Source organism: Chiloscyllium punctatum, chromosome 23 (assembly GCF_047496795.1).
Source record: "Chiloscyllium punctatum isolate Juve2018m chromosome 23, sChiPun1.3, whole genome shotgun sequence".
Lineage (NCBI taxonomy): Eukaryota > Metazoa > Chordata > Chondrichthyes > Orectolobiformes > Hemiscylliidae > Chiloscyllium > Chiloscyllium punctatum.
In genome coordinates this window covers 80,659,676-80,684,739 of record NC_092761.1, presented here as the reverse complement: position 1 = coordinate 80,684,739, position 25,064 = coordinate 80,659,676, and the positions used below count along the sequence as shown (strand labels likewise).

Here is a 25,064-nt window from a genome sequence, read left to right as displayed (position 1 = left end):
GTGATAAACAAAAACTCAAGTTTGTTTTTACTTTAGTATCACATCTTTTAGCACTACTAAACATACAAGTAACTAACTTAAAACAGCTTTCACACAGCAATTGTAAAACTCAGATTCCAAAACTTACAGGTTCCCAATAGTTGAATGTTTCATCGCAGTCTGAAATGTTACTGAGTAATGCTGCGCAGAACCGTGCAGAGATGAGACATTTAAAGGCTGTAGAACCCTCGGGTGCCCACACTTGTCCTGCTTTAGCACCTGATTGCCTAGAAAGGGGCAAATATCGATGGTAAGGGGAAATAAAGTGGGCTGGGCACAAGCTAAGAGATTAAAGGAATGGCAGGATTTGGTACAGTACATAGAAGAGTAAACTATTAGAAAAGTAACAAGAGCACTTTATGTCAATATATTTTCTTATCATACTAAAATGACTCAAAATACTTAAACAAATGGACTGCCTATTGCAACGTAGATTTTTTTTTTAAATGAAGCACATAACCAATCCATTTATTTTTAGTCATGTTGTTTCAAGGGATAAATGTCGGTTAGGGTGACTTCCCTGGCCCTCTTCAAATTATGTTGGGATCTCAACAAATGAAGCGGCCTCACTTTAACAATGCATTCAAAGGACAGTGTCTCCAATCACATAACCACCCTTTTAGTCACTTGGTGGGACTGAAATCCACATTGCTGAAAAAAAAAGACATTCAGTTGAGGCTTCTCATCTTGTGTTCATCAGGAAAGACACAAAAGTTGCAAATTTCAAAGCAAACAGCAAGTTATACTGCATGAGAATTATGGTGCTGATTGGTTGCCATGTGGACTCTGATGTAACATTATTGGCCCCTTTGTAGATTTGGTATTCTTGCATCTGTCCTGACAAGTGCAGGATGAAAAGCTTCAGTATTTCTTTACTCTCAGCAACATTTGTGCTTCTATGTGTCACATCAGTCATTCCTCTGTAATCCAGCAAATCGTGATTAGAATCCATTGTCATAACTGTCATTTACAAAGGTACTACATGAGGTTTGCCAAATGTCTCAAGTCAGTGAAAGTTTTTCATCTTTGTTCAAGTGCAGTCATCCTCTATTTCTTCATCACAAATTGCAGACACTCATTTACAAGTCAAAAACTCATACTGATAACAAACCTCAAGTAACCAGCCACACAAATCACTAAACTGTGAAGGTCTGAAACACCCAGGATTCATAAATTGGTATTGGCAAATGGATTTTTCTTCCTATCTTGAAAGTAAGAGAGGTTTCACACTACGCTAGTAAATGGATCACTGACAGCAATAAACAAAGTTTCATATCTCTCCACTTGAGCTCACTCCACAGAATAGATACAGAGACAGGGCTGACTTGATAAACTGACTAATATAGAGAAAAAGCACTATGTTGCTAGAGTTAGTGTCAGAAGAAAACATAGCCCGTCGTCTTACACCACTGAAAACTGTTTTTAATTCCTACTCTGCTTCCATTCTTTAAACCAGTTTTGAATCCCAATTCCTGCTACTCCATCAAATACTTACCCTTGAGGAGCTCTGATTGTAATTAGCAGAGTACAGACTGTAGTCATTTAACCCATACTCTCAAACCCCCAAAAGCAAAGTCTATTAGACTTGAATTAGGCAGCACTAGCTGAACAATTTGTAACATATTAATAGCTACGCTAACAACTATTTTAATATAGCCAATTAAGCTTGTAATGTTTATGTTTGTTAGGAGTTACATACATTCATCCACAGGGACCCATTGTCTGCAAACCAAAGGAATACCTTGATAATGTGCAACAGTTTTGGATTAGACGTGAACTTGGAGAGCCTACAGTTCCCCATTACATTCCCTATGGCATCATATTGGCCAATCAGAGCCAACTAACAAACTAATTAGCACAGTTTCCTCTTGGAGCATAAATTGTTATGATCCTTTGAAATTTGCCATTCTTACACCTGTCCTGATACTTACAAGACAAAAAGATTCAGCTACAAATTTCTCTTTGGTGACTTTCCTTTTAATTTGTCATTTATGTTAAATGTGTTGGGGTATTCAGAAAATATTCGAACAGGTCTTTTTCAGCAATACAATTGAACACAACAATGATGCAAGAGGAGGAAATCTGTTAATATTGCTCTTTAGCCCTTTAGGCTGCAAGAGATTGAAGCAAGTTTGTATTTCCTCATGAAAAATGACAAACAAGGCTATTGTAAACCTTGTCACTTGCCTCTCCAGGTGGAAGTACATGAGACAAACAACTGGGAAGGTTTCACTATCTTAAAAGGAAAGTTGTGTTGTATTACAGTGCTGCAAATGAACAAATTTTTCACTTTGAAACTGCCATTTTAACCAGTATACCTACTAAATAGAACTATTATCAAGGAACATAACAGCGTTACATTACCCTTACTACAAACAGGAATAACTGACCCCATCTGAACAGACCTGTGGCATTTTCAGGTTGTGATTAACTCCCTACTTACAATACAACTTACACAGTTACTTATCCTTCTCCTCTACTGCAGCTACCACCATTTGTAGGATAGATGAATGTTCCCAGAAAACTTAATTAACCATTTTCCCTTGCTTATTTCCTAGCTATTCAAACAATTTCATTGCACAGAAACCCTGAACATCACTCTTCCTGTATCAGAATCCGGCATAAGTCCATATAACTCATGTATATATTTGCTTTCCACAATAAATCACAGCTAGCTTTCTGATGATTGGTGCTTTCCAAGCAAATTCAGTCTGAAAACTATCAGGAATCTTAATCAGAACCTGGTTATTGTGCAGCAAGAAGCAGAGGGCTTGGGAGTGCGGTTGGAGGTGGGAGGGAGTGCTGTGAAGAAACCTGATAATTGATTCAGGCTACTTAAAGGATACATTCAAATAGGATTGGCAACACATAAAGGTAATGTTGCCATAGGCCCAGAGGACTAAACAGCTATTCTTTGGTCGAGAGAATTTTAACCTGAGGGTCACCACCGCTCAGGCGAGGGGAGAGGTTCACAAGGAAAGTGTGGGAATTGAACATATGCTGTTGGTATCACTCTGCATTGCAAACCAGCCATTCAGCCAACTGAGCTGGCCAACAATATAACGCCAACAAACAGATCACATTTACATTTCTTTGGTTTTTTGTACAGGAGCCACCCCTGTTGGAATTGAACATTAAGGCTGATATTCTGTATAAAGCAAGCTCCCACGCACAGAAAAATGACAGTGACACTTTTGTTTGATCAATCCCTTCCCTGAGGGGCTGGCTCAATCTGACAGCATAATTCCACAGGGATTAGCCATCCTTGATCCTTTAATTTAAGGGAGCAAAGTGGGGTGGGAGATCTGGAGCCAATACCAGGAGCTGATATTCCTCACTCCTGTCCTTGGAGGATGCTGAAGCCAATGGTCAGGTTCTGCCCAAATAAAACAAGTCGGTGCAACACAGATCGAGGACAACACTTCCATCCTAGGACAAGCTGAACAGAGACACGCACGAGAATTCCTAGAAGCGTGGCATTCCAACCGGAACTCTATCAACAAACACATTGACTTGGAGCCCATTTACCACTCCCTGAGAAAAATAACCGGAAATGACATCACCACAGGACATGACATCAGCAACCCGAGGAAACCCAAATATATAAATGGAAAGCAAGAAACATCAGCAGTGCTTCGTCTGGAGGCTCATTGAAGATGTTACTAAGCATGTTGACGAAACATCTGAAAATGAACCTTCCAACTCAGCGACCAAACCTACATCCAGAACCTCAACCTGAGCTACAAATCTTCTCAAAACCTGATTCAGAAATTCCAAGCATTTACTATTCCACACTTGCAAGTTCTGGCTATTTCAATGACAATAAGTTGGAACCATTTTTCACCACCTTTACCATACTTACTCTATTGTCCCTTTTTAAGTCTAATCTGCCGTGAATTATTTGAAGTCTTGGCCTGATTCATCATTTTCAGTTGTACCCATCACGTGCCAATGATCAGTTTAGTAACATACAGACCTAAATGTAAACAGATCCTAAGTATAAAATAAAGGGCAGTAACTGCATAAAATTACATGATAAGTGCCACAGAAAGAGGTCCCTCAGCCTAACCAGCCTGTGACGGGGGGGGGGGGGGGGTGATCGCCTAATGGTTTGATTGCTGGACTATTAGTCTGGGTAACCAGCTTCGAATCCCAGCATGGCAGATGGGGAAATTTGAATTCAATAATAATCTGGGATTAAAGAATCTAATGATGACCATGAGTCCATTAATCAGAAAAACTACCTGGTTCACACACGTCATTTCAGAAGGGAAACTGCCATCCTTAGCTGGTCTGGCTCACATGTGACTCCAGACCCACAGCAACGAGGTTGACTCTGGGCAATTAGGGATAGACAGTACTTACTAACCTCACCAGCAATGCCCTCATCTGTAAACGAACGAAACAAAATTATCCTCCACTCAAGCCTCCTCTCAACTTTTCTCATCTAAATCAACCAATGTAATCATCTGGGTCTCTCTCTCTCTCTCTTTCTCTCCCTCATATCCTGTCTAGTCTTCCCTTCATTACATCCAAGCTCCTTGCTTCAACAACCCTCTCTGTGCTGTACTCTCATTACCCTTTGGGTGAAGAAGTCTTTTACTGAATTCCTATTGGGTTCTCGAGTATTGATGGCATCTGTTTATATTCCCCCTCCCCCCATAAAAAGAAGTATTCTCTCTATCAAAAAGTTCCATAATTTTTAAAGACCTGTGTTAGGTCTCCCCTGAACTTTTTTCTTTTAAACAGAGATGAGAACCAATCCAGCTCTAACTGAATATAATAAGTGAGATTATCACAGATCTGTGTCTTAAGTTGTCCGTATCCCAGCAAAGAAGCAGGAAAACTTCCTCTAGTCTTGTAACTCCTCCACCCAATGCTAATCGTTCACCAAAATCTTCGAGGTATTGGAGGTGAGCAGAATGAGACATGCCTTTTTTTTAAAAAACAAACAAGATTCGAGGAAGTAGATTCTTAGAGGATGTCTCCTTCATCGGAGTACACTAAAAACTAGAACTAAGGGACATCATTTCAAAACGTGAGGTCTCCCATTTGAATGAAATATTGAGAAATGTTGTCTCGGAGTCATTCGTCTCTGGATTACACTAACAGAGCGAGCACCGCCGGCTGCGTCAATAAGTCAAATTCGAAGCTGATTTTAAATTCCGAATCACAGAATTGTTAATGACAAAGAGGAGGTGATTCAGTCTATCATGCTATTTGTTCTATTATCCAGTGCCAATCTCCTGCCTTTCAACATACCCTTACACACAATTTCTACTCAAATAATCATCCAATGCCCCCTCATTGAATGCCTCAACTGAACTTGCCTCCACCACATTTCCAGGCAGTGCACGACTCGCTGTGTATTTTTTTTCACACAACATTACCTATGTTGCATATCACTTTAAATTGACGACGGAATGAGTGGCTGGAAGGTGGAAGTAAGGTTAAGCTCGGATCTTGTCGAAAAATGGTGTAGGTTCGACGGGGGCCAAATGGCCTGCAGCTGTTATCATTTCTTATGCATTGTAAGTTTTTTTTTAAAACAAATGCAGAATTTAAAAGGAAAGCACTCGCCTAGGTGAGCAGGGTCCGTCAGAATGAAATGTCCCTGGACTGAGTGAGTAACAATGGAATGGATACATTGTAACAATGAATTGTAACATGTATGTATGAATGAATGTAGCAATGTGGATGCACAGGCGCAGTGCAGTTGGCCCGGGAGTTGGGGAAGAGTGCCGGCCGCCGGCCCTCCGGGAGCAGCTCCGTGACAAATCCCAGGGGGATGGGGGAAACCAGGGGGAATCGCAGAACGCTGCCGGGGTCGTGCAGCCGGTAACAGCGGGCCAGGTCAGCCTCGGTCCAGCTACTCACCCCTCCCTGCTCTCTGCGCCTCTCTCCTCCGCTTTGCTCTCCCCTCGGGCCAGCCGGCTGCTCTCTCCCCCGGGAAGGAGGCTCCCGTCCTGCGACTGCCTGCTGGAGGCTGCCCCTCTGCCGCTGGCTCGGTGCCTCAGCTTCGAGGCCATTGCCTGTCAACCGGGACCTATGGTGACCGGCGAGGCTCAGCCCGTCCCTCTTATGGGAAGCAAAGAGGCTCAAAATGCACGCTCGGTGCAGTCGCGTTACAAAACTGTTGCTGCATCTTTGGAAAACTAAGTGTGAGCCCCCTGTTGCAGAATTTCCCAGGCCCCTTTTTGAACCACTTACAAAAATAAGTTCTGCGCATATTTCTTTTGACAGCAGAATACTTAACATCTGCCCATCTCAAATCTTTGTAGATAAATCAGACACTAAAACAGAAATGGCTGGAAAAGCTCAGCCCTGGAGTTCTTTCGGTTTATAACTTTGTATATAGTTGTTTTACTCTTGCATTTTCTTTTTACCTGGAGCAAGGAAACTGCATGTCCAATCTTGCATTGTTGTTTCGAAGACTATGCAGCTGGAGCGATTAAATTACCAGAGCATGGTCATAGAGACATGCAGCACGGCAATTTCGCTTTTCTGGATGATGAACACATAGTACTACACCGTGTATCTTAAATAGTTCGTCCCTTCTGTACACGCTTTCCTGTCAATATAATTGCAGCTCTGTTATAAATATTTACTGTTGTACTTAAGAGCTGTTTCAAATTTACCCGGGATCTCAAAATCATGGCATTGCCTCAAAACTTTAAGACCGACAAAAGTTCACAAAAACAGTACGGTCTAAGTGATCGATTCTAATCACTTTACATGTTTCCCCTTTGTGCAGTACCCTTTTAATTGCAGCCAACTTGGTGTTGCCTGCATGCTGAAAAAGCATGGGCTCTGTGCCGTCAACTATAATCACTTTTTTAAAAAAGTGACATTTGCAGCAACCTCCGCTTTAGAGCCTATACGGATGCCGATGGACCGATTGGACTTCTGTGCCATCACAATTCTGTTATTCAAGTGCCCTTCACTTTCCCAGGTCTGAGCTAACATATCTATTTCAGTAGTATTTTTTCTTCCACATCTCGTATTATGCATTAATCGCTTTCTTTAGTTGCCTTTTAAATGTACCGCTAGAATTTAAATACTTTCAACTTCTGTAAGAATTTCTGTTCAAAATCAGGTCTGTTATTTTTCTCAAAGCACTCTTATTATATTCATTCAACAAAACCTTTCTCCTATAAATGTTCTGAAATCGTCTACTAACATGCTCTGCACAATTTCGCTGCCTTTTGTTTTCCTTCATAGCCCTATTCAAAGATGGGTTTAGTATTAACTACTGTCTAGTTGTTCAGCACCATTCAGAATTCCCTCCAAAATGAAGAGGGTCATGTCCAGATTCACAAGTGTGAAGCTCTCCTGTCCCTATTAATTTGTATTCCTTTACGCTCCTTGGCAGTGTCATAGAGCTGTACAGCATGGTAACAGACCCTTCGATCCAACTCATCCATGCCAATCAGATATCTTAAATTAATTTTTTCTCATTTGCCAGCATTTGGCCTATATCCCTCTAAACTTTTCCTATACATGTACTCATCCACAGTGATCACACTGTCTCAAATTCCTACTTCTTTATACATGCAGCACCAACAATCACCTCATTCCCCTGGTCTCTCCAAACCAAGTTTCTGTCATGCAGAGGCTGTTCCTAATCTCCTCCATGAACACCACTCTGGCCCTCTATGCCTCCTCTCCTAAATTAATGATTTCCTGCAGGACCCCTGCTCCTGAATCAGTCATCACATTATTAATGTATGCTACTTTAGACTTCCTTAATTTGATCTTAATATCTATACCTGTTTAGGGTTACAGACTCAACACCCTCATTCTGAACATTGATTCTGTACAAAATTATTTTCTTGTCTTTGTAAAAGATACCCTCTCCCCTTCATTCTGTCACAAATGACACCCAGAGAACAGGAAGTGATGTACATAAATACAAGCAGTTAGCTGTTAACTTTAGAGGGAGATGGAACATGCTGAATCTGTAATGTGAAGTTCAACTGATCCTATTAACTTTTAAGAACTGGCATGAAGTTTGAGTAAGGAGAAAGTGAGGACTGCAGATGCTGGAGATCAGAGCTTAAAAATGTGTTGCTGGAAAAGCGCAGTAGGTCAGGCAGCATCAAAGGAACAGGAGAATCGACGTTTCGGGCACCAGCCCTTCTTCCTGATGAAGTTTGAGTAATCAAAGTCTATGATCTTTAATTCCTGAGGCCTGACTATCTTGATTCCAAGTCAGTAACGTGATAAATATGGTGTAACTGTCCAATTGTTAAAGGAACTGAATGAGTGAAAACCTGCAGGTTGGGGTTCTAGTTAAAATTGTTAAGTTTGTACCAAACATGCCATGTGGGCGGGTTGCTTGGAAACCAAGTATCTGGTGATGAAGTTATTATCTCACTAGTCATGTAAGGGCTGAAGAACAGAACGAGCTGTGCAACATTTTCAAAAAAAAAGCTGCCAAGAGACAACAGGTCAATCAGTAAACCTCAAGAAGGCAGGTTCTACCAGTCTGGATCCAATCGTGTGGGTAGCAAGCACTGAGTGTGTGGACAGACATGATAGCAAGCTATTCCAGGAACAAATTAAAGTGTTAATGTATTAAACTTACAGCCCAAAGGACACTAAACCATAGAGTCTACGCACCTCTTGATTAGATCAAAGCAAACCTGATTCCAATGCCATGGATTTTTTTTCACTTCAAATATTTATCTAGCACTTTCCGTAGAATATGCAATGGCCTCTGCTTCAACTAGCTTTCGAAGTTAGTGCCTCCAAATAAACCTGTCGGACTATAACCTGGTACTGTGATTTTTAACAAGCTGAAAGTTTCAACAGCTCTCTGGGAAAAAGAGATGTCACCAAACTGCTCTCCTCACTACCACTTCCATTATCCGCATGTACATTGTTGCTTCAATGCATAACATGCACTCAAGCTTTTTTAAAACTTCCTCTGCAACAAAATCCTTTTGCATTGCTTTATCTTGTGTTGCAATTGATCACTCTGGTCATCTGTCACCACACTAAAAGTCAAACTATATTCTAAAAGGTTATATGATTCAGTTAATCAGTGAGCTATTTGTAATGGAGTTATTCTCGATACTACAACAGTTTGTGACATATCCTGTTGTTTGTGTGAAATTTTTAATCTCATTCACCTGAACTGTGAAAGACATTTAGCAGTACAGTGAAGGATTTGAAAACCAATTTTGGGTTACATTTGGACAGCACTTTGAATTAATTAACACAAACATGGCACATTACTGGTTGCTGGGATGGGGTTAGTGGAAATGAAAGAAGTTTGAGGTGATGAATTAAGTCCATGGATCAATAAGCATATTGTAAACAATGGTGTTTATTGTTCAAATTTTAAAATCATTTATATCAACAGTTCAGTAAGCATAAAGCCAATCATGCACTGCATGAGACAAAAATACACATTTCTAATATGGGTCCAAGTACTCATTTTTATCTAAGAGTTACTTGAAAATATTTCTGCAGTTTGAGTCTAAGATGCAGTTGCATTTCCAATGCTTGCTGATAAGACAATGCTTTGTCACATGACTGGTACATTAGCCTGTAACAGTAGCTCATACGTTTGGATTGAGTGTGCAAGAAACTGTCAATCAGCTTCATTTCTTTCACTGATTCCCTGGTTACCCGCCTTACAAGTGCATGGAGCTCCAATTCCTCTGGTTTCCCATTCTCATTGACCCAGAAGCTGATGTCATGTGAATATGTGGGTGGGTAGAGCGAGAACTCAGAAAACGGTTTGAATTCGGTTGCACTAATCTGGTCTAGGAAGCGTTCATCAAATGTCCATAGCATCCTCCAGTCATTTATGTGGTACAGCACCATGGACAGCAGGTCAAGATTTATTGATATAACACAGATATTTAATTCACTGTCCTGTTTATTAGGAATGCAAACCAATTTTGCGACAGTTATATCAGTAAATTCTGGGTGTTCCATCTGTCGAAAATGAATATTCCAGCTTTTCCCACTGCCCTCTTCTTCAAAAGTGATCGAATTTAAGGTCTTATCTATAGAGGCCACGGTGCCTGATGCTGACTTAATAAGGAATGAAATGGCCCTCTCCACAGTGCACATAAATAGACTTAAAAAATCTGCATTCTTTTTGAAAGCACTACACAAAATCATCTCATGGAATACTGGCATAGTTTGTGGTGTAATCAGACACTTCCTGAAAACAGTGCCACTGAGTGCATAAATTACTTCAACTCTGAAGTCCGTTTTTTGCAAAATATCGGCAACATATCCTGTCAGGGTAGGCCGAAGGCAGTAGCTCCTGCAATCTTCACTTGAGCCAGGGATGCCAAGCTGTTTCAAGAGTGCGTAGTCCACAATCTGTCCCCTCTTGTTTCCAAAGATCTGCGTAGGAACATCAGAGCACTGCAGTTCAGCATAGTCAATATTTCTCAATCCATCCTCTTGAAGTTTGGAACAGCTCACCCAATAAAGTTCAGCTTGACAAACTTCAGATCCTGCACAGGCACCATCAGGCTGAAGGTATTGTTTTAACAGCAGAGGAAAGTTGTCCTCCAGTTCCTGTAGATTCACTGCATCTGCAATCTGCTTTCTCAACAAGTCATCAATTTTCTTTACGGGATGGTGTGAACCTTCCTGAAGGAAATTCCTACAATGACCAAAACCTCCATTAGACCAATTTTATATAAGGTATGCATTTCTCCAGTTCTCAAACAAGGGGGAATGTGGAGGGTGGATTGGCCAACAGCAAGCAACTCGTCTCCTTCCACAGCAACTTCCAAACAGGCAACCTGACACACAAGTCACTCATCCTGGAAATATATCACACTTCCTTCAGTGTTGATGGGTCAAAACCTGAAATTCCCTTCCTAATATAAACCCTGGGGTGAGGGAGTCCAGAACTAGAGGGCATAGGTTTAGGGTGAGAGGGGAAAGATATAAAAGAGACCCAAGGGGCAACTTTTTCATGCAGAGGGTGGTATGTGTATGGAATGAGCTGCCAGAGGATGTGGTGGAGGCTGGTACAATTGCAACATTTTAAGAGGCATTTGGATGGGTATATGAATAGGAAGGGTTTGGAGGGATATGGGTTGGGTGCTGGCAGATGGGACTAGATTAGATTGGGATATGTGGTCAGCATACACAGCTTGGACTGAAGGGTCTGTTTCCATGCTGTACAACTCTATGAAGTGTAGGTACATTCATAAATTGCAGTAGTTTGAGAAGACCGCTCAGCACCACCTTCTCTAAGTCCTTTTGGACTGGGTAATAAATACCAGCTTAGCCTGTAATGCTCATATCCCCTTCAATATTTTTTTAAGTCTCTTATGGCCAGATCATGGGTCAATTTTCACATAGTGGACATTGGATCTCTCAAAGCAGCTTCTAAAGCATAGTAGCCAATTAACTGTGACACCAGAAGTTCTGAAAGCTCCTGTCCATCTTAAGAAATTGGAAGGCATTCAAGCATCTAAATACATAAATATCATCCAATAATCTGGTTTAAAGCGAAAGACACTTTCTCTGGCATCTTTGAAACAGCTGTTAGTTTGAGGTACGTATGCCCAAGGTGAGTACTTTGTCCTTCTCTTGGTTTTACTCTCCTCCACCTCCAGTGTGGTCTTTGAAGCCAATAGAGTTGAATACTGCCACCTTTCTAGGGATATCAAAATAATGTTCCTTAAAATAGGAAGGCAGCATGAATGGGACGCAAATTACCAAGCGAAGGGTTCAGCTAAAATAAAATATTACCACTAAGCAAAACACTGGGATGCCAGATATCAAATGAAAACAAAAACAAAAATGTTGGAAATACTCAGCAAGGTAAAAACAATGACTGCAGATGCTGAAAACCAAATACTGGATTAGTGGTGCTGGAAGAGCACAGCAGTTCAGGCAGCATCCAACGAGCAGCGAAATAGACGTTTCGGGTTTTATTCCTGATGAAGGGCTTTTGCCCGAAACATCGATTTCGCTGCTCGTTGGATGCTGCCTGAACTGCTGTGCTCTTCCAGCACCACTAATCCAGGAAATACTCAGCAGTCAAACAGTGTCTGTGGAGTGTCAACATTTCAGGGCAATGACCTTTCACCAGAATTTTAAAAAGGGTAGTTTTTAGTTTGGTGGCAGAAAAGTATTTGAGTCAGATAGTTGTCGGGTCAAGAACCACTAAAGTACCACATAAGCTGGCATCTCACTGCAGCACTGCTTTAATACTGTACAGTTGGAGGAGCTGTCTCTCTGATCAACCATTAAACTGAGTGCCCATTTGGCCCCTCTGGTAAATGTTAAATGTCACATGATACTTTTATTTAAATGGCATGGGTGGGCGGGGGGGGGGCAGTTGTTCCTGGTGTCCAAGCCAATATTATTCCTCAGCCACCATTATTTATACAGATCATGTATACCTGCATCACAGTGGTAACTCATCTGGACAAAATGTCCAGAGCTAAAGCTCCAACGATATGGGTTTAAATCCCACCTTGGCAAATGATGAAACTTGAATTTAATAAAATCTGGAATTAAAAAGCTGGTTTAATAACAAATTGCAGAGGTTACACTGTTGTCATAAAAATCCATCTGGTTCACTGACATCCTTTTAGGGAACAAAATATGCCATCCTTACCTGGTCTGGCTTACATGTGACTCCAGACCCAGAACAATGCAGTTGACTGTTCATAGCTCTCTAAATTAGCCAAGGAAGCCATTCAATTTGAGGATAATTAGGGATGGGTAACAAATGCCGGCCTTGCCAACAATGCCCACACATTCCATGCTCGAATAAAAAACAAAATCTTATCGCTGTTCATGTGACCTTGAAGTGTGGAATTTGTTCACACATTCCCTGAAGTGGGTATGAAATATGCACCATTTTGTACTTTAATGCCCTTTGGATTACAACCTCCATTTTATGTGTGTTTGATAGTTATGATAGATGAAAGGTGAATTCCAAATGAATACTTAGGACATATGCCATTTGTAATTGGAATTGAATTTAAGTCACACTGTAATATAAATTGTCAGTGTGAATTGCAAAAGAAGGTGAGATGCCCACACTGTTACCAATGGTGATCAAAGGATAGGCTTTGAAATGAACAGTTGAATGGACTTTACAGCTAAAACTGAATGTGTATAAAAATAACTAAGTGGATAAATGGTCAAACAGGAAAAGGTCAACAATATTTAGGTCTTCAGGACATTTGTTTTTGAGTTCTGATCATGGGACATTTGTCCTTTTGAGAAATGTTCAAACTACTACAGCAATATTTGAATCCAGCAAGAGTACTAGGGAAAGAATTTAAAAAAAAACTCATTTGAAGGTTCTCTTTGCACAGATTTTTAAAAAAGACAGACAGAAGAAACAACTGTGCTCTTAGTGCAGTGGAAAGAGAGAACCATCTAAAGTAGAATTACATCAGTCTGCATCTTAAGTGTCGCTTAAGTTCCCTTGATAAATTGTCCAAATAACATTGTATTAAGAGTCTCCTCTCCTAAATGTATTGTCTACTCTCAAAACTTCTTACAATTAGGACACTGGCTACACTTTTAAAGTAATTCATTGGTTCTGAATCACTGTGTGACATCCTGTGGTCGTATATGCATCTCGAATGATCTCTCTCACTCCAACTTTGATCTAACAATCACAGTCCAGGCTCAGAGTAAAGCAAAGTCCATTTAGTTGAAACAGAAGATTATGAAGTACTGTATACCAGCAAGACTGCTGTCCTCCAGAAGAAAATGACCTGGAATCAGGGAGCGCTTTGATCATAATCATACCTTTTTGGGACAGACACATAATCATCACTCACTATTTGAACAACATCCAACATAAAATCATAATAAAGAAGTTAAGGTTAGTGATTATTCTTGGGAACAATACTTAAATAAAAAGAGGAAGTGAAGGTACAGTGTACCAAAAAGAATGACAGAATATATAAATTGGACATTTAAAGTGAATCGCTTTGAATCCTTCTAACACATTTCTTCAATGTTTGCACAATGCTTTTCCAAGGCCTCCCTTGTATTACATTTAAAAATGAAAATAAATTATGTTACAATGAATGTTAATAAAATAAGGCAGAGCTGTATAGATTCTTGATAAGCAAGGGGTTAACAGGTTATCAGGAGTAGGCAGAATGTGGAGTAATTCAACCATCCATGAGTAGCTCATGTAGCCAAGTGACCTTGTAATTGGTATACTTCTATCATTTTATGATTAGATTAAAGTGAACAAAAAACCAGTAAGATAGTATAGATAATATCTGAAATATATCAAGCCATAAGACTGTCATACCCTCTCAGGAAATTAATGTATTTAAAGTTTTTGAGCTCTTTGTGCTTATTCCAGCTAGAGTCAACATAACCCATTTTAGACCAAAATGAAATAAAGAAATAGTGTGACATTTGAGTCAAAGCTTTTTTCATCTCCAACTGCTTAATGTAAGCAATTTCAGCCTTTTGGGCCAACTTAAACTTGAAATATGGTGGAGATTTGAAATACAAAGTGCAGAAAAAAACTCAACAGCTCAACCAGAGAGAAACAGAATAAACTTAAAGTTTTTTTTAATGAATTGCTGAGTTTCTCTGGCATTGATTTTTATTGTGGGTAAATTGCCCTCTATTATTTTAACGGGAGAATTACCCTATCTGTATTGTTAAGAATGCACAGCAGAGCTTTGCGAGTTAATGTCCTTTGGTCTTAATAATGTCACCATCTCAGTAAATATTTTAACAATAACACAGCTGGCATTGTTAGGCAGTGTCTGATAACCAAATTTTGGTGCCTTGCAATTCTCTTACTCCACCTGTTAATCTTTTCAACAAGTTCCTCAGGGATATGGCAGAAGAAGCGCTCACTCCCAATAATGGTTTCCATGACAACTGGCTTCATCTCGCTGAAGGGGAGGCTTCTTGTGAACACGTGAGTCAGAGCTTGGTCAACATGGAAAGGCTTATCTTGACTCCTGGAATATATTTTAAAAATCAATTTAACACCTTCAATAAAGAAAAGAGTGTAATCAAAGCAATTTGAGAAATTTGCACCTGAACGGGAACTTCAAAGACAACACTTTGGCAGCACAGCAGGAAATTGGTGAGATTTTGATTCATTCACAGGATGTGATTGGTGCTGGCTGAGCCAGTATTTATTACCCATCCTGAATTGCCCACTGCAGTCAGTGAGATGTAGGTACATCCACAGTGCAGTTAGGAAGGGAGTTCCTGTATTTTGATCCAGTGAAAAAGGGAGAACGGCGATTATATTTACAAGTAAGGATGGTGTGTGGCTTGGAGAGGAATTTACATATGGTGACATTCCCATGCATCTGCTGCCCTTGTTCTTCTAGGTGACAGAAGTCCAATTTATGGAAGAAGCCTTTGTGTTTTGCTATAGTGCATCTTGTATATTATGAATACTACCGCTAGTGTGAATTGGTAGTGGAGAGAATAACTGTTGAAGGTGTTAGAGTTCCAGTCAATTGGGCTACTTTATCCTAGATATTATTGGAGAGGGTCATAGAGTCATGGAGCTATACAGCACAGAAACAGACCCTTCAGTCCAACTAGTCCATGCTGACCAGATATCCTAACCTAATCTAGTCCCATTTACCAACACTTGGCTCATATCCCCCGAAACCCTTCCTGTTCATATACCCACCAGATGCTTTTTAAATGCTGTAATTATACCAGCGTTCATCACTTCTTCTGGCAGCTCATTCCATAAATGCACCACCCTCTGTGTCAAAAGTTGCCCCTTAGGTGCCTTTATATCTCTTCTTTCCCCCCCCCCACTTCACACTAAACATATGCTCTCTAGTTCTGGATTCCCCACCCGAGAGAAAAGATCTTGTCTATTTACTGTATCCAGGGTAATTCCAGGGACTTTCTAGTGAGGCATGAATATTACCTGCCCTTTATCAACTCAAGCCTAAATCCTGTTTGGGTCTTGCTACATTTGAATATGGACTTCTTCAGTATCTGAGGAGTTGGAAATGGCACTGAACAATGTATAGTCATTAGCACACATCCCCACTTCTGACCTGATGATAAAGGGAAGGCCATTGATGAAGAAACTGAAGATTGTGGGCCTAGGACTCTAATCTGAAGAACTCCCCACTATTGACTGTTGTGGCATTGTCCCTACATCTGGACCAGAAGGTCTGGATTCAAGTCCCATCTGCTCCAAAGGTGTGTAATAACATGTCTGAAATTGGTAGGTTCAAAGTACCTACCATGTGGAACTCCTGCAGAGATGTCCTAGGGCTGAGACAACTAACCTCAAACAACCACAAACATCCTCCTTTATGCTATGTATGACTCCAATCAGCAGAGAATATCTCCCAATTCCCATTGACTCCAGTTTCAGTTGAAGTCCTCAATGCCACACTTGATCAAAAGCTGACTTGATGTTGAGAGCAGTCACCCTCACTACCCCTCTCAAGTGCACCTCATTTGTCCATGTTTGGGCCAAAAACCTAATGAGTTAGGATCGAAGTGGGCCTACAGGAACCCAGACTGGTTAGTGATCAGATTATTGTTGAGTAAGTGCCACTGGATAGCACTGTAAATGACCCCTTTCATCACTGCTGCTGATCGAGAACGGAGTAATGAAACAATGATTGGGCAGGTCAGATTTGTCCTACTTTTTGTGAACAGGATGTATTTCATTAATGTATTAAAAAGAACACCATTTTCTGAAGATGTCTGCTCCAGGACCTATACTTCATTTTCCAGACATCAGGAGGAAAGGAAAATGGCATGCAGATCCAACTACATGAAAAATATGTTGCGAATTGCATGAATCCTGCTAATAACCTACCTATATCCAGTGCTGGTGTAGCCATCATACTGTGAGCAGTCAAACATCTGCACTTTACTTAAAATGAACCCAGCTCTTGCAGCCACAGCAACGATTTGCCAGCTGTTATGCCATGCTCTCATTGGCTGATCAGCAGCAGTCCCTCCCTGTCCCTTACACAGGGTAACATGAACATCACCTTTGGCAGTCAGAACATCAGCGCAACTGAAAAGAAAGCCACAATGGCATTATTCCTGTTATCAGCAGAGTGAATAATACTAAACTTAGGATGGTGCAAAGAAGCAGGAAGCTAAACGTCCACAGCTCCCAATGAACTACTTTGCAGCCAGTGAAACACTGAGTCCAGAAGTGGACATTGTCAACTTCCGCACGTAATTTCAAAACCCACCTCAGAAAAAAATTAGCCAGCAGCTCTCTGTTCTTCTTCACGCCAGCCTTTCTGCCACAGTGTGGGAAATTGAAGATAATCCTGTCAAACTGCCTACTTTTCAAGCAGGGACATTCCTGGAGCTTGGTGCAATCCACTTGAAAGTAGACTTCTGCTCCTGAAGGACAATAGCCAAGGATTAAGAAGCTATTGCTAATAATTTCCGTATGGTATGTGGCAGATTTAGAGCATCACAAAAAGCAGTTTCATCACTATCCAAATTGGAAACGAAATGTTTGCCCAGAACATATCATTAAAATACAAAACTGAACATTTTATACAGCACCCAGCTCTAAGTTTACAACCTATAAGTATATTAAATTAGCAGAACAGTCAGGTGACAGTCACTGTTCTGGCCCTGCATACCACCTCTGGTTGGATGTTCCAATATGAGATGTGCTCCCACTTGTCACAGGCTCCCAGTAACAGCTGTAACTTCAGCTACAGAGCCAACATGTAGCTCACCACAAATAATTCAGAGACACTTCAAAAACGTTCCAAAATCTTTTTACTTTTTTTTTACTTACTCAATGTAACATGCTGGAATTTGAAGTTTAAATAATGACAAACAGTGATGTGTTTGTTATGTTTAAATGAATGACACGAAAACTGCTATTTTAAACTCAACAATGTCCTATTTCCACAACTGTCAGCAGAAATGTCCAAGCATTTTGATTGTCCCTGTGTTGGTATGTGTTTCAGTGATGAAATAATGATCAAATCCTTCTTGAGACTCAGTTAATCACTAAGTTGTCTGGAAATGAGAGCAATGTTAGATGGTGCATCAACCAAACTACAATATCCATATTTTTAACCAACCTTGTCAGACATGTTATGACACATGCTGAAAATGTGTTGCTGGAAAAGCGCAGCAGGTCAGGCAGCATCCAAGGAACAGGAGAATCGACGTTTCGGGCATAAGCCCTTCCTGAAACGTCGATTCTCCTGTTCCTTGGATGCTGCCTGACCTGCTGCGCTTTTCCAGCAACACATTTTCAGCTCTGCTCTCCAGCATCTGCAGTCCTCACTTTCTCCTCGAAGATGTTATGACACATGTCTCGGGTAGCTGAGACTTGAACCTGGGCTTCCTAGCTCAGACAATATGGAACACTACCACTTCATCATGAGCACCAACCTGCATTTTTTTTTTAAAAATTCACTTTTTCTTTTCTAATCAACTTATTCAGAGATGTTATTTCACATCTCTGGAGCAGGTGGGACTTGAACCTGGGCATTACATTCCAGGGCCCAGGATAGGGACACTACCACTGTATCACAAGTGCCCCAACCTGCAATGTATTCTGCTGGTGAATGAAAGGAGGCACCTGTGATTGAATCAATTTAAGTAGGAAAACGTATGAGCCAATTTAGGCTGGTGGAATTATACAGTGGTAATATCCCTACCTTTTGAGCAAGGAGAGCCGTAGGTTCATGTCTCACCTGCTCCAAATGGGTGTCCTAAAATCTCAGATATGAATGTGACAAAAATGACAGAGCTAAATGAAGGCATCACAATAAAACTCAAGTTACACAGAATTCTCAATCCATCAGCTAAAAACCGAACATCTGTTTTACAATCTGATTACTTAAGGTCTTTAAGCTTCATTGGTACAAATATCAAAAACATTCAAATCAAACTGGCCATTGTTTACAACATGTCTCAATTCTCTGTATGTGGAACCCAGCAGAGAAACAGTCAGCAGTGACACAGAATGCTGCAAATACTCACCTGGCCGAGCAGTGGAGAGAGAAAAAGAGTTAACATTTCAGGTTGATGACCTTTCATCAGAACATTCAAAATGTAACACGTTCTAACCAAATACAGAGGTATGGATGCAAAAGAATGAAAGTGATGATAGCAAGAAAGTGTGGTATTAGAAAAAAAAAGAAAGAAATGGATGGAGAGGTGGTGCAAGTTACCCCACCAGAATCAATTCCATCAGCTTCTGGGCAGTTTCAAAGCTGACATTATTATCGATTTGAACTGGAAATTAGTTCTTTAAGTAACTAGTATGGAAGTACGAAGTATGCACTTCCTACTCTTCTGTAGATCCAAAATGAATAACTATTGCTATATTACTTTTCACTTAAGCATCTTTTCTTGTGAAAATTAATTTGGATGAGAGATGCTACCAAACATTAACCAGTCTCTGAATCTGAAGAAGGGTCATATAGGACTCTAAACATTAAACATGTTTCTCTCTCCTCAGACACTGCCAGATCTGCTGAGTTTCTCCAGCACTTTGGAGAAAAAGAATTGGTTGATATAAAAACAAAGTAGTTACGCACTTCAATTTTTGTTTCAAATTTAAATTTTTCTTCTATCATACTGCGATCAAAATGACCCCTCTTACCAGTCAGTATTGCCTCCTCACCTTTCTCTAACAGTTTGGCAATATTTTTGGTTGTATTTTCATGCTTCGATATTTCCTTTTCACTTTCATAGCAGGTTGCAATGATTTGAGTGCCTCTGTCCACACGTTCACACAACGCAGAAGCAAAGGAGAAGTTCCCCTCGGCTACAAGCAAGGTGCTACCATCTTGTCTCATTTTGTGAAAAAGCTGAGAAGACAATGAACAGTAAACTTTTCAAAAGCCTTACAAATTCGAACCTGTCTGTCCATCATTAATCAGCCTCCAAGTTGTCATGGAATCTTTACTTCCCATTCATATCTTTCAGCGGCATTTGGTTTTCAAATCCCCTCACCTTCTTTCCAAATTCTGTCAGAATTTTCCTGAGCCTCCCAACCCTGCACTTCTCTGAAACTCAAAAACTCCTGATTCAATTGCTCTACTACTGGTTGTCCCAGTCACCACGCAGACAGGTCTGTGCACAGCTGCTATGGCCACAAAACGTAAATCATTATGACCTGACACCAATCCGAGTGCACAGACCCTCAGAGCAGTTGCACAGCTGCCCACCTTTGAGGGAATGTTGCTGCTTGATGTAGCTTTAGCTGCCGAGGCCCTACACTGCAGAATTCCCTTCCTAAATCTCTCCAAGCTCTCTCACCCCCACCAAGGTACTCCTTAAAAGGTGCCTTTTTGACACAAGTTTTGGGCACTGCTCCTAATATCTCATTCTATGGCCAGTTTGCACTACATCTGCACATTATTGCCAATGATCAATAGGTCAAGAATGCAATTGTTCAGTCTTTTGAAGATCCAAGGATCAAACCTAAGACCCTAAGTAAAAGTCATCTTTGAATGATGGGGTAGTTAACAATGATAAAGTGCCTTCATATGTTTCAAGACTTTATGACGTAAGAGCCAAAGTAGGCTTTTTAGCCAATTGAGTTTGTTCTGCTATTTAAAGACATCAAAGCTGGTCTGATAATTCTCAACCTTTTCCCCATAATCCTGGATTCCCCATTGATTAAAAATCTGTCTATCACAACCATGAAAAGACTTAATGACCCAGCCTTGACAGCCCTCTGCAGTAAAGAATTCCACTGATTTCCCATCCTCTGAGACAAGAAATTTCTCCTTGTCTTTCATAAATGGATAACTCTTTACTCTGACATTATGCCCTCTGGTCCTAGACTCTCCCAAAAGGGGAAACAACTTCTCTGATTCTATCCTGTCAAATAGAGTCATAGAGATGTACAGCATGGAAACAGACCCTATGGTCCAACCTGTCTATGCCGACCAGATATCCCAACCCAATCTAGTCCCACCTGCCAGCACTTGGTCCATATCCCCCCAAACCCTTCCTATTCATATACCCATCCAAATGCCTCTTAAATGTTGTAATTGTACCCGCCTCCACCACTTCCTCTGGCAGCTCATTCCACACACGTACCACCCTCCTTGCTTTTCCAAATACATGTACATCCTGTCCCTCAGGATTCCCTCCAACTCTCCTAAGAGTCTTGTATGTTTCAATAGGTTACCTCTGTTTCTTTTAAACTCCACTGAATACAGGACCAACCTACTCAACATCTTCAAAGACAGTCCCCTACAATTGACCTATTGACCCTTCTCTGGACGGCATGCAAAGCCAATATGTATTTTCTTAACCAAGGGGATACAGTGAACCGGCGATAAGATCCTAGCTGTTTCATGGGGTGGCACAGTGGCTAGCACTGCTGCCTCACAATACCACGGACCTCGGTTCAATCCTAGCGTTGGGTGACTGTGTTGAATTTGCACATGTCCCCTTGTCTGTGTGGGTCCCCTCTGGGTGCTTCAGTTTGGTCTCACACACCAAAGATGTGCAGGCTAAGTGGATTAGCCATGGAAATTCAGGCTCACAGGGATGGGACCTGGGTGGGATACTCTTCGGAGGATTGGCGTGGACTGGACGGGCTGAATGGCCTGCTTCCACGCTGTAGGGATTCTATGACTTACTGTGTGAATGGCACTGCTGAAATGAAGGCTGCTGTTGCACAGTGCGGCCGTCAGGCTGGTTAGTGTTGCACATCTCCCAATGCCAGGCCCGCTTGGAGCTCACTCAGATCAGCGGGTGCAACAAAGGTTTGCCCCAAATGATTGCCCTGTTTTGTGCAGTCTGCTGCTTCTGCAAATCCCACCCCGGGCTCCGCACAGCTCCGGAGAATTGCACTTCCCCCTCCCCGGCCCAGCGGCCTCCCCGCTCTCCTCAACCCACCCAGAGCGGGGCGGATGCAGCTTTCAATGCAGCTCCCAGGCCCGCAGCTTCCGCGCTACCAGCAAGAGACAGCCCCAAGCCCAATGCGGGAGCACACAGTCCCCAGGACAGCCCTGGGAACCCAGCTCCTGCCCGACTCGCTGCCACCGACCTGCTCGCTGCAAACACAGCGACAGCGGCTTGATGTGGTGAAGCTACTGAAGAACAAATGTTAAACACACCGCCTTTCTTCCTTTTCTGTCATTTTAAACCAGTTTAATCATATATTTCTTTCCTTTAACACTTCCATCCTGCATGCTAATTATCAATTCGATCATTTCAAGCTCTTTTTAACACCCGGGTCTGGTTAGAATTTTAAGGGAGGGTCTAGGTAGGGATGAGGGAAGGATCCGAGAGGATCTGGATGGAGATTAGGGGAAGATCTGGATGGGAATCAGGGGAGGATCTGGATTAGGACTAGGGGAGGATCTGGATGGAGATCAGGGGAGGGTCTGGAGGGAGATCAGGGGAAGGTCTGGAGGGAGATGAGGAGAGAGTCTGGATGAGGGGAGGGTCTGGATGGGGATAAGGGGAGAGTTTGGATGGAGATCTGGGGAGGGTCTGGATGAAGATCAGGCAAGGGTCTGGATGGAGATGAGGAGAGAGTCTGGATGGAGATCAGGAGAGAGTCTGGAAGGGGATGAGGGGAGGGTCTGGATGGAGATGGGGAGAGAGTCTGGATGGGGATGAGGGAAGGGTCTGGATGGAGATGAAGGGAGGGTCTGGATGGAGATGGGGAGAGAGTCTGGATGGGGATGAGGGGAGGGTCTGGATGGAGATGAGGGGAGGGTCTGGATGGAGATGGGGAGAGAGTCTGGATGGGGATGAGGGGAGGGTCTGGATGGAGATGAGGGGAGGGTCTGGATGGGGATGAGGGGAGGGTCTGGATGGAGATGAGAAGAGAGTCTGGATGGAGATGGGGAGAGAGTCTGGTTGGAGATCAGGGGAGGGTCTAGATGTGGATCAGGCAGAATCTGGATGGGGATCAGGAGGGGGGAATCACAATGGAGATTGTGGAAGGACCTGGATGGAGGTTAGGGTCTTTCCCATGCATCCTATTCAAAAAAGGAGGGAATGAGAAAGCAGGAAATGACAGACCAATTAGTTTAATATCTGTCATTGGGAAATTGTTAGAATCCATTAAGGAAGTAAGAACAGTACATTTGGAAAGTCAAAATACAATCCATCAGAGTCAGCATGGTTTATGAGCAGTAATCATATATGACTAATTTGCTAGAGTTATTCAAAGATGTAACAAACAAAGTGGATAGTGTGGATCATATAGATGTAGTATATCTAAAGGTATTTGATAAGGTGCTGCCCAAAAGGTTAATGCACAAAGTAAGATCACTTGGGGTTAGCAGTAATTTATTAGCTTGGTTAGAGGATTGGCTAACCTTCAGAAAGCAGAAAATTGTGATAAATGGCACTTTCTCTGGTTGGCAAGATGCAACTAGTGGGGTGCCACAGGATTCAGGCCTTGGGCTCAACTAGTCACAATCTGTGTTAATGACTTGGATTGAGGCATAGAAAGTACTGTAACCAAATGTGCAGATGACACTAAATTAGGTGGGTAAGGAAGTTGCAATAAAGAAATAAAAAATGTACAATTGGAAAAGGATAAGGTCGGTGAATGGGCCAAAATTTAGCAGATGGGGTTTGACATGAATAATTATAAGGTTGCCCATTTTGGTCGGAAGAATAAAAAGGCAACTTTTTTTTAATCTAAATGGAGAGAAACTTTAGTGCACTTTGGTGCAGAGGGAACTAAGTGTCCTCATCAAGAGTTGCAGCAATCTAGTATGCAGGTTCAGCAGGTACTAAGGAAGGCAAATGGAAATTTGGCATTTATTGCTAAAGGAATAGAGTGTAGGGAAGAGCAATATAAGGAAGCATTGCCACAACTTGAATACTCTGAGTTGCTGCAACTGTACAAGGCGTTAATGAGACCACACCTTGCATGCAGTTTTGGTCCCCTTGCCTGAGGAAGGTTTTAGTTGCAATGAGTGCAGTTTAAAGGAGGTTGACTAAATTGATTCCAGTGGTGAGAGTTTTGTCTTATGAAGAGAAATTAAGCAATTTAAGCCGATACTCTCTGGAGTTTAGAACAATGAGAGGAGGTCTAATTGAGGGATATAAGATGCTAAAGGGGATTGACAAAGTAAACATAGAAAGGATGTGTCCTCTTGTGGAGCAATCTAAAATAAGAGGTTTTAGTTTTAGGATAAGCGGTAGCAGGCATAAAACAGAGATGAGGAGAAATCACTTCTCTCAAAGGGTCATGAATCTGTGAAAGTCACTACCCCAGAGGGTGGGGAGTGCCAGGACATTGAGTAAATTTAAGAAGGAGATAAACAGATCTTTTGTTACTAACAGGGTAGAAGGTTATGCAGGATGGGCAGGAAAATGGGGCTGAGACCAAAATGAGATCAGCCATGAGCATATTGAATGGCAGATCAGGCTTGGGGGGCAGAATTGCCTACTCCTGCTTCTTATGCTCAATCGTACTGCACAGTTCAATTTTCTCAGCATGAAATCTCTGATCAAATCAAAGTACTACTCACAACAACTGGACAAAAGCCTGGATGCTGCCTTGAGATGAATATGTGTGACAAATCCTTGCTCTAATGTCAGAGTTTGTTTTGAGAAAACTGTCAGAGATTCACACTGAATACAGCTTGCTGTTTAAGCTAATAGACATGTCAAGTGCATTTGCTAGTGTAATACGTAAACTAGTTTCTACTAAATTTAATGCTTGTGACAGTTATCTGACCTGAAACTTATAGAAACATGCAGCACAAAATGAAGCCTTTCTGCCCCCGTGCTTGAGTTGGCTGTCATAAACAGCTATTGTGCTTTCCCTCACCTCCTGATTTTCCTCTGTAATCCTGTCATTTCCTTAACTGATGTAGCCATCTAACTCCCTTTCAAAATTGGCATTGAAACAGCTTCTATCCCCTTTCCAGGTGGTGATTTTTAGAATGCATCAACTCTCTGGAAACTTTCTAAACCCTTTGCAACTCTCCTGAAGTGTGATGATCACGATTGCCCAAAATACTCCAGCTGAAGCCTGAACTATGTTTCATAACATTTCAGCATAATCTCTTTGCTTTAATATTCTATGTTTTTATTTATACAAACTTTATCGA

At 41.5% G+C, this 25,064-nt stretch overlaps 1 protein-coding gene across 8 annotated transcripts in view; it reads right to left on the bottom strand.

Annotated features, from left to right (window-relative positions):
* LOC140494165 (alpha-1,2-mannosyltransferase ALG9-like) overlaps window positions 1–22,013 on the bottom strand; it is a 276,263-nt gene extending 254,250 nt beyond the window's left edge. The window contains exons 1-6 of one of the 8 annotated variants that reach the window (XM_072593258.1): window positions 21,877–22,013; window positions 19,622–19,829; window positions 17,229–17,385; window positions 16,841–17,044; window positions 14,829–14,987; window positions 128–320 (exon numbers count right to left, since the gene is read on the bottom strand). In XM_072593258.1, coding sequence (XP_072449359.1) covers window positions 128–320; window positions 14,829–14,987; window positions 16,841–17,044; window positions 17,229–17,385; window positions 19,622–19,817 — 909 coding nt within the window. In that variant the 5' untranslated portion in view covers window positions 19,818–19,829; window positions 21,877–22,013. Of the gene's footprint in view, window positions 1–127; window positions 321–5,429; window positions 5,456–5,619; window positions 5,725–5,916; window positions 6,131–6,425; window positions 6,461–14,828; window positions 14,988–16,840; window positions 17,045–17,228; window positions 17,386–19,621; window positions 19,830–21,876 lie in introns of those variants that run through there. The other 7 variants (XM_072593259.1, XM_072593263.1, XM_072593265.1 and 4 more) reach the window with 7 other exon arrangements.
* Window positions 22,014–25,064: the final 3,051 nt, after the last annotated feature.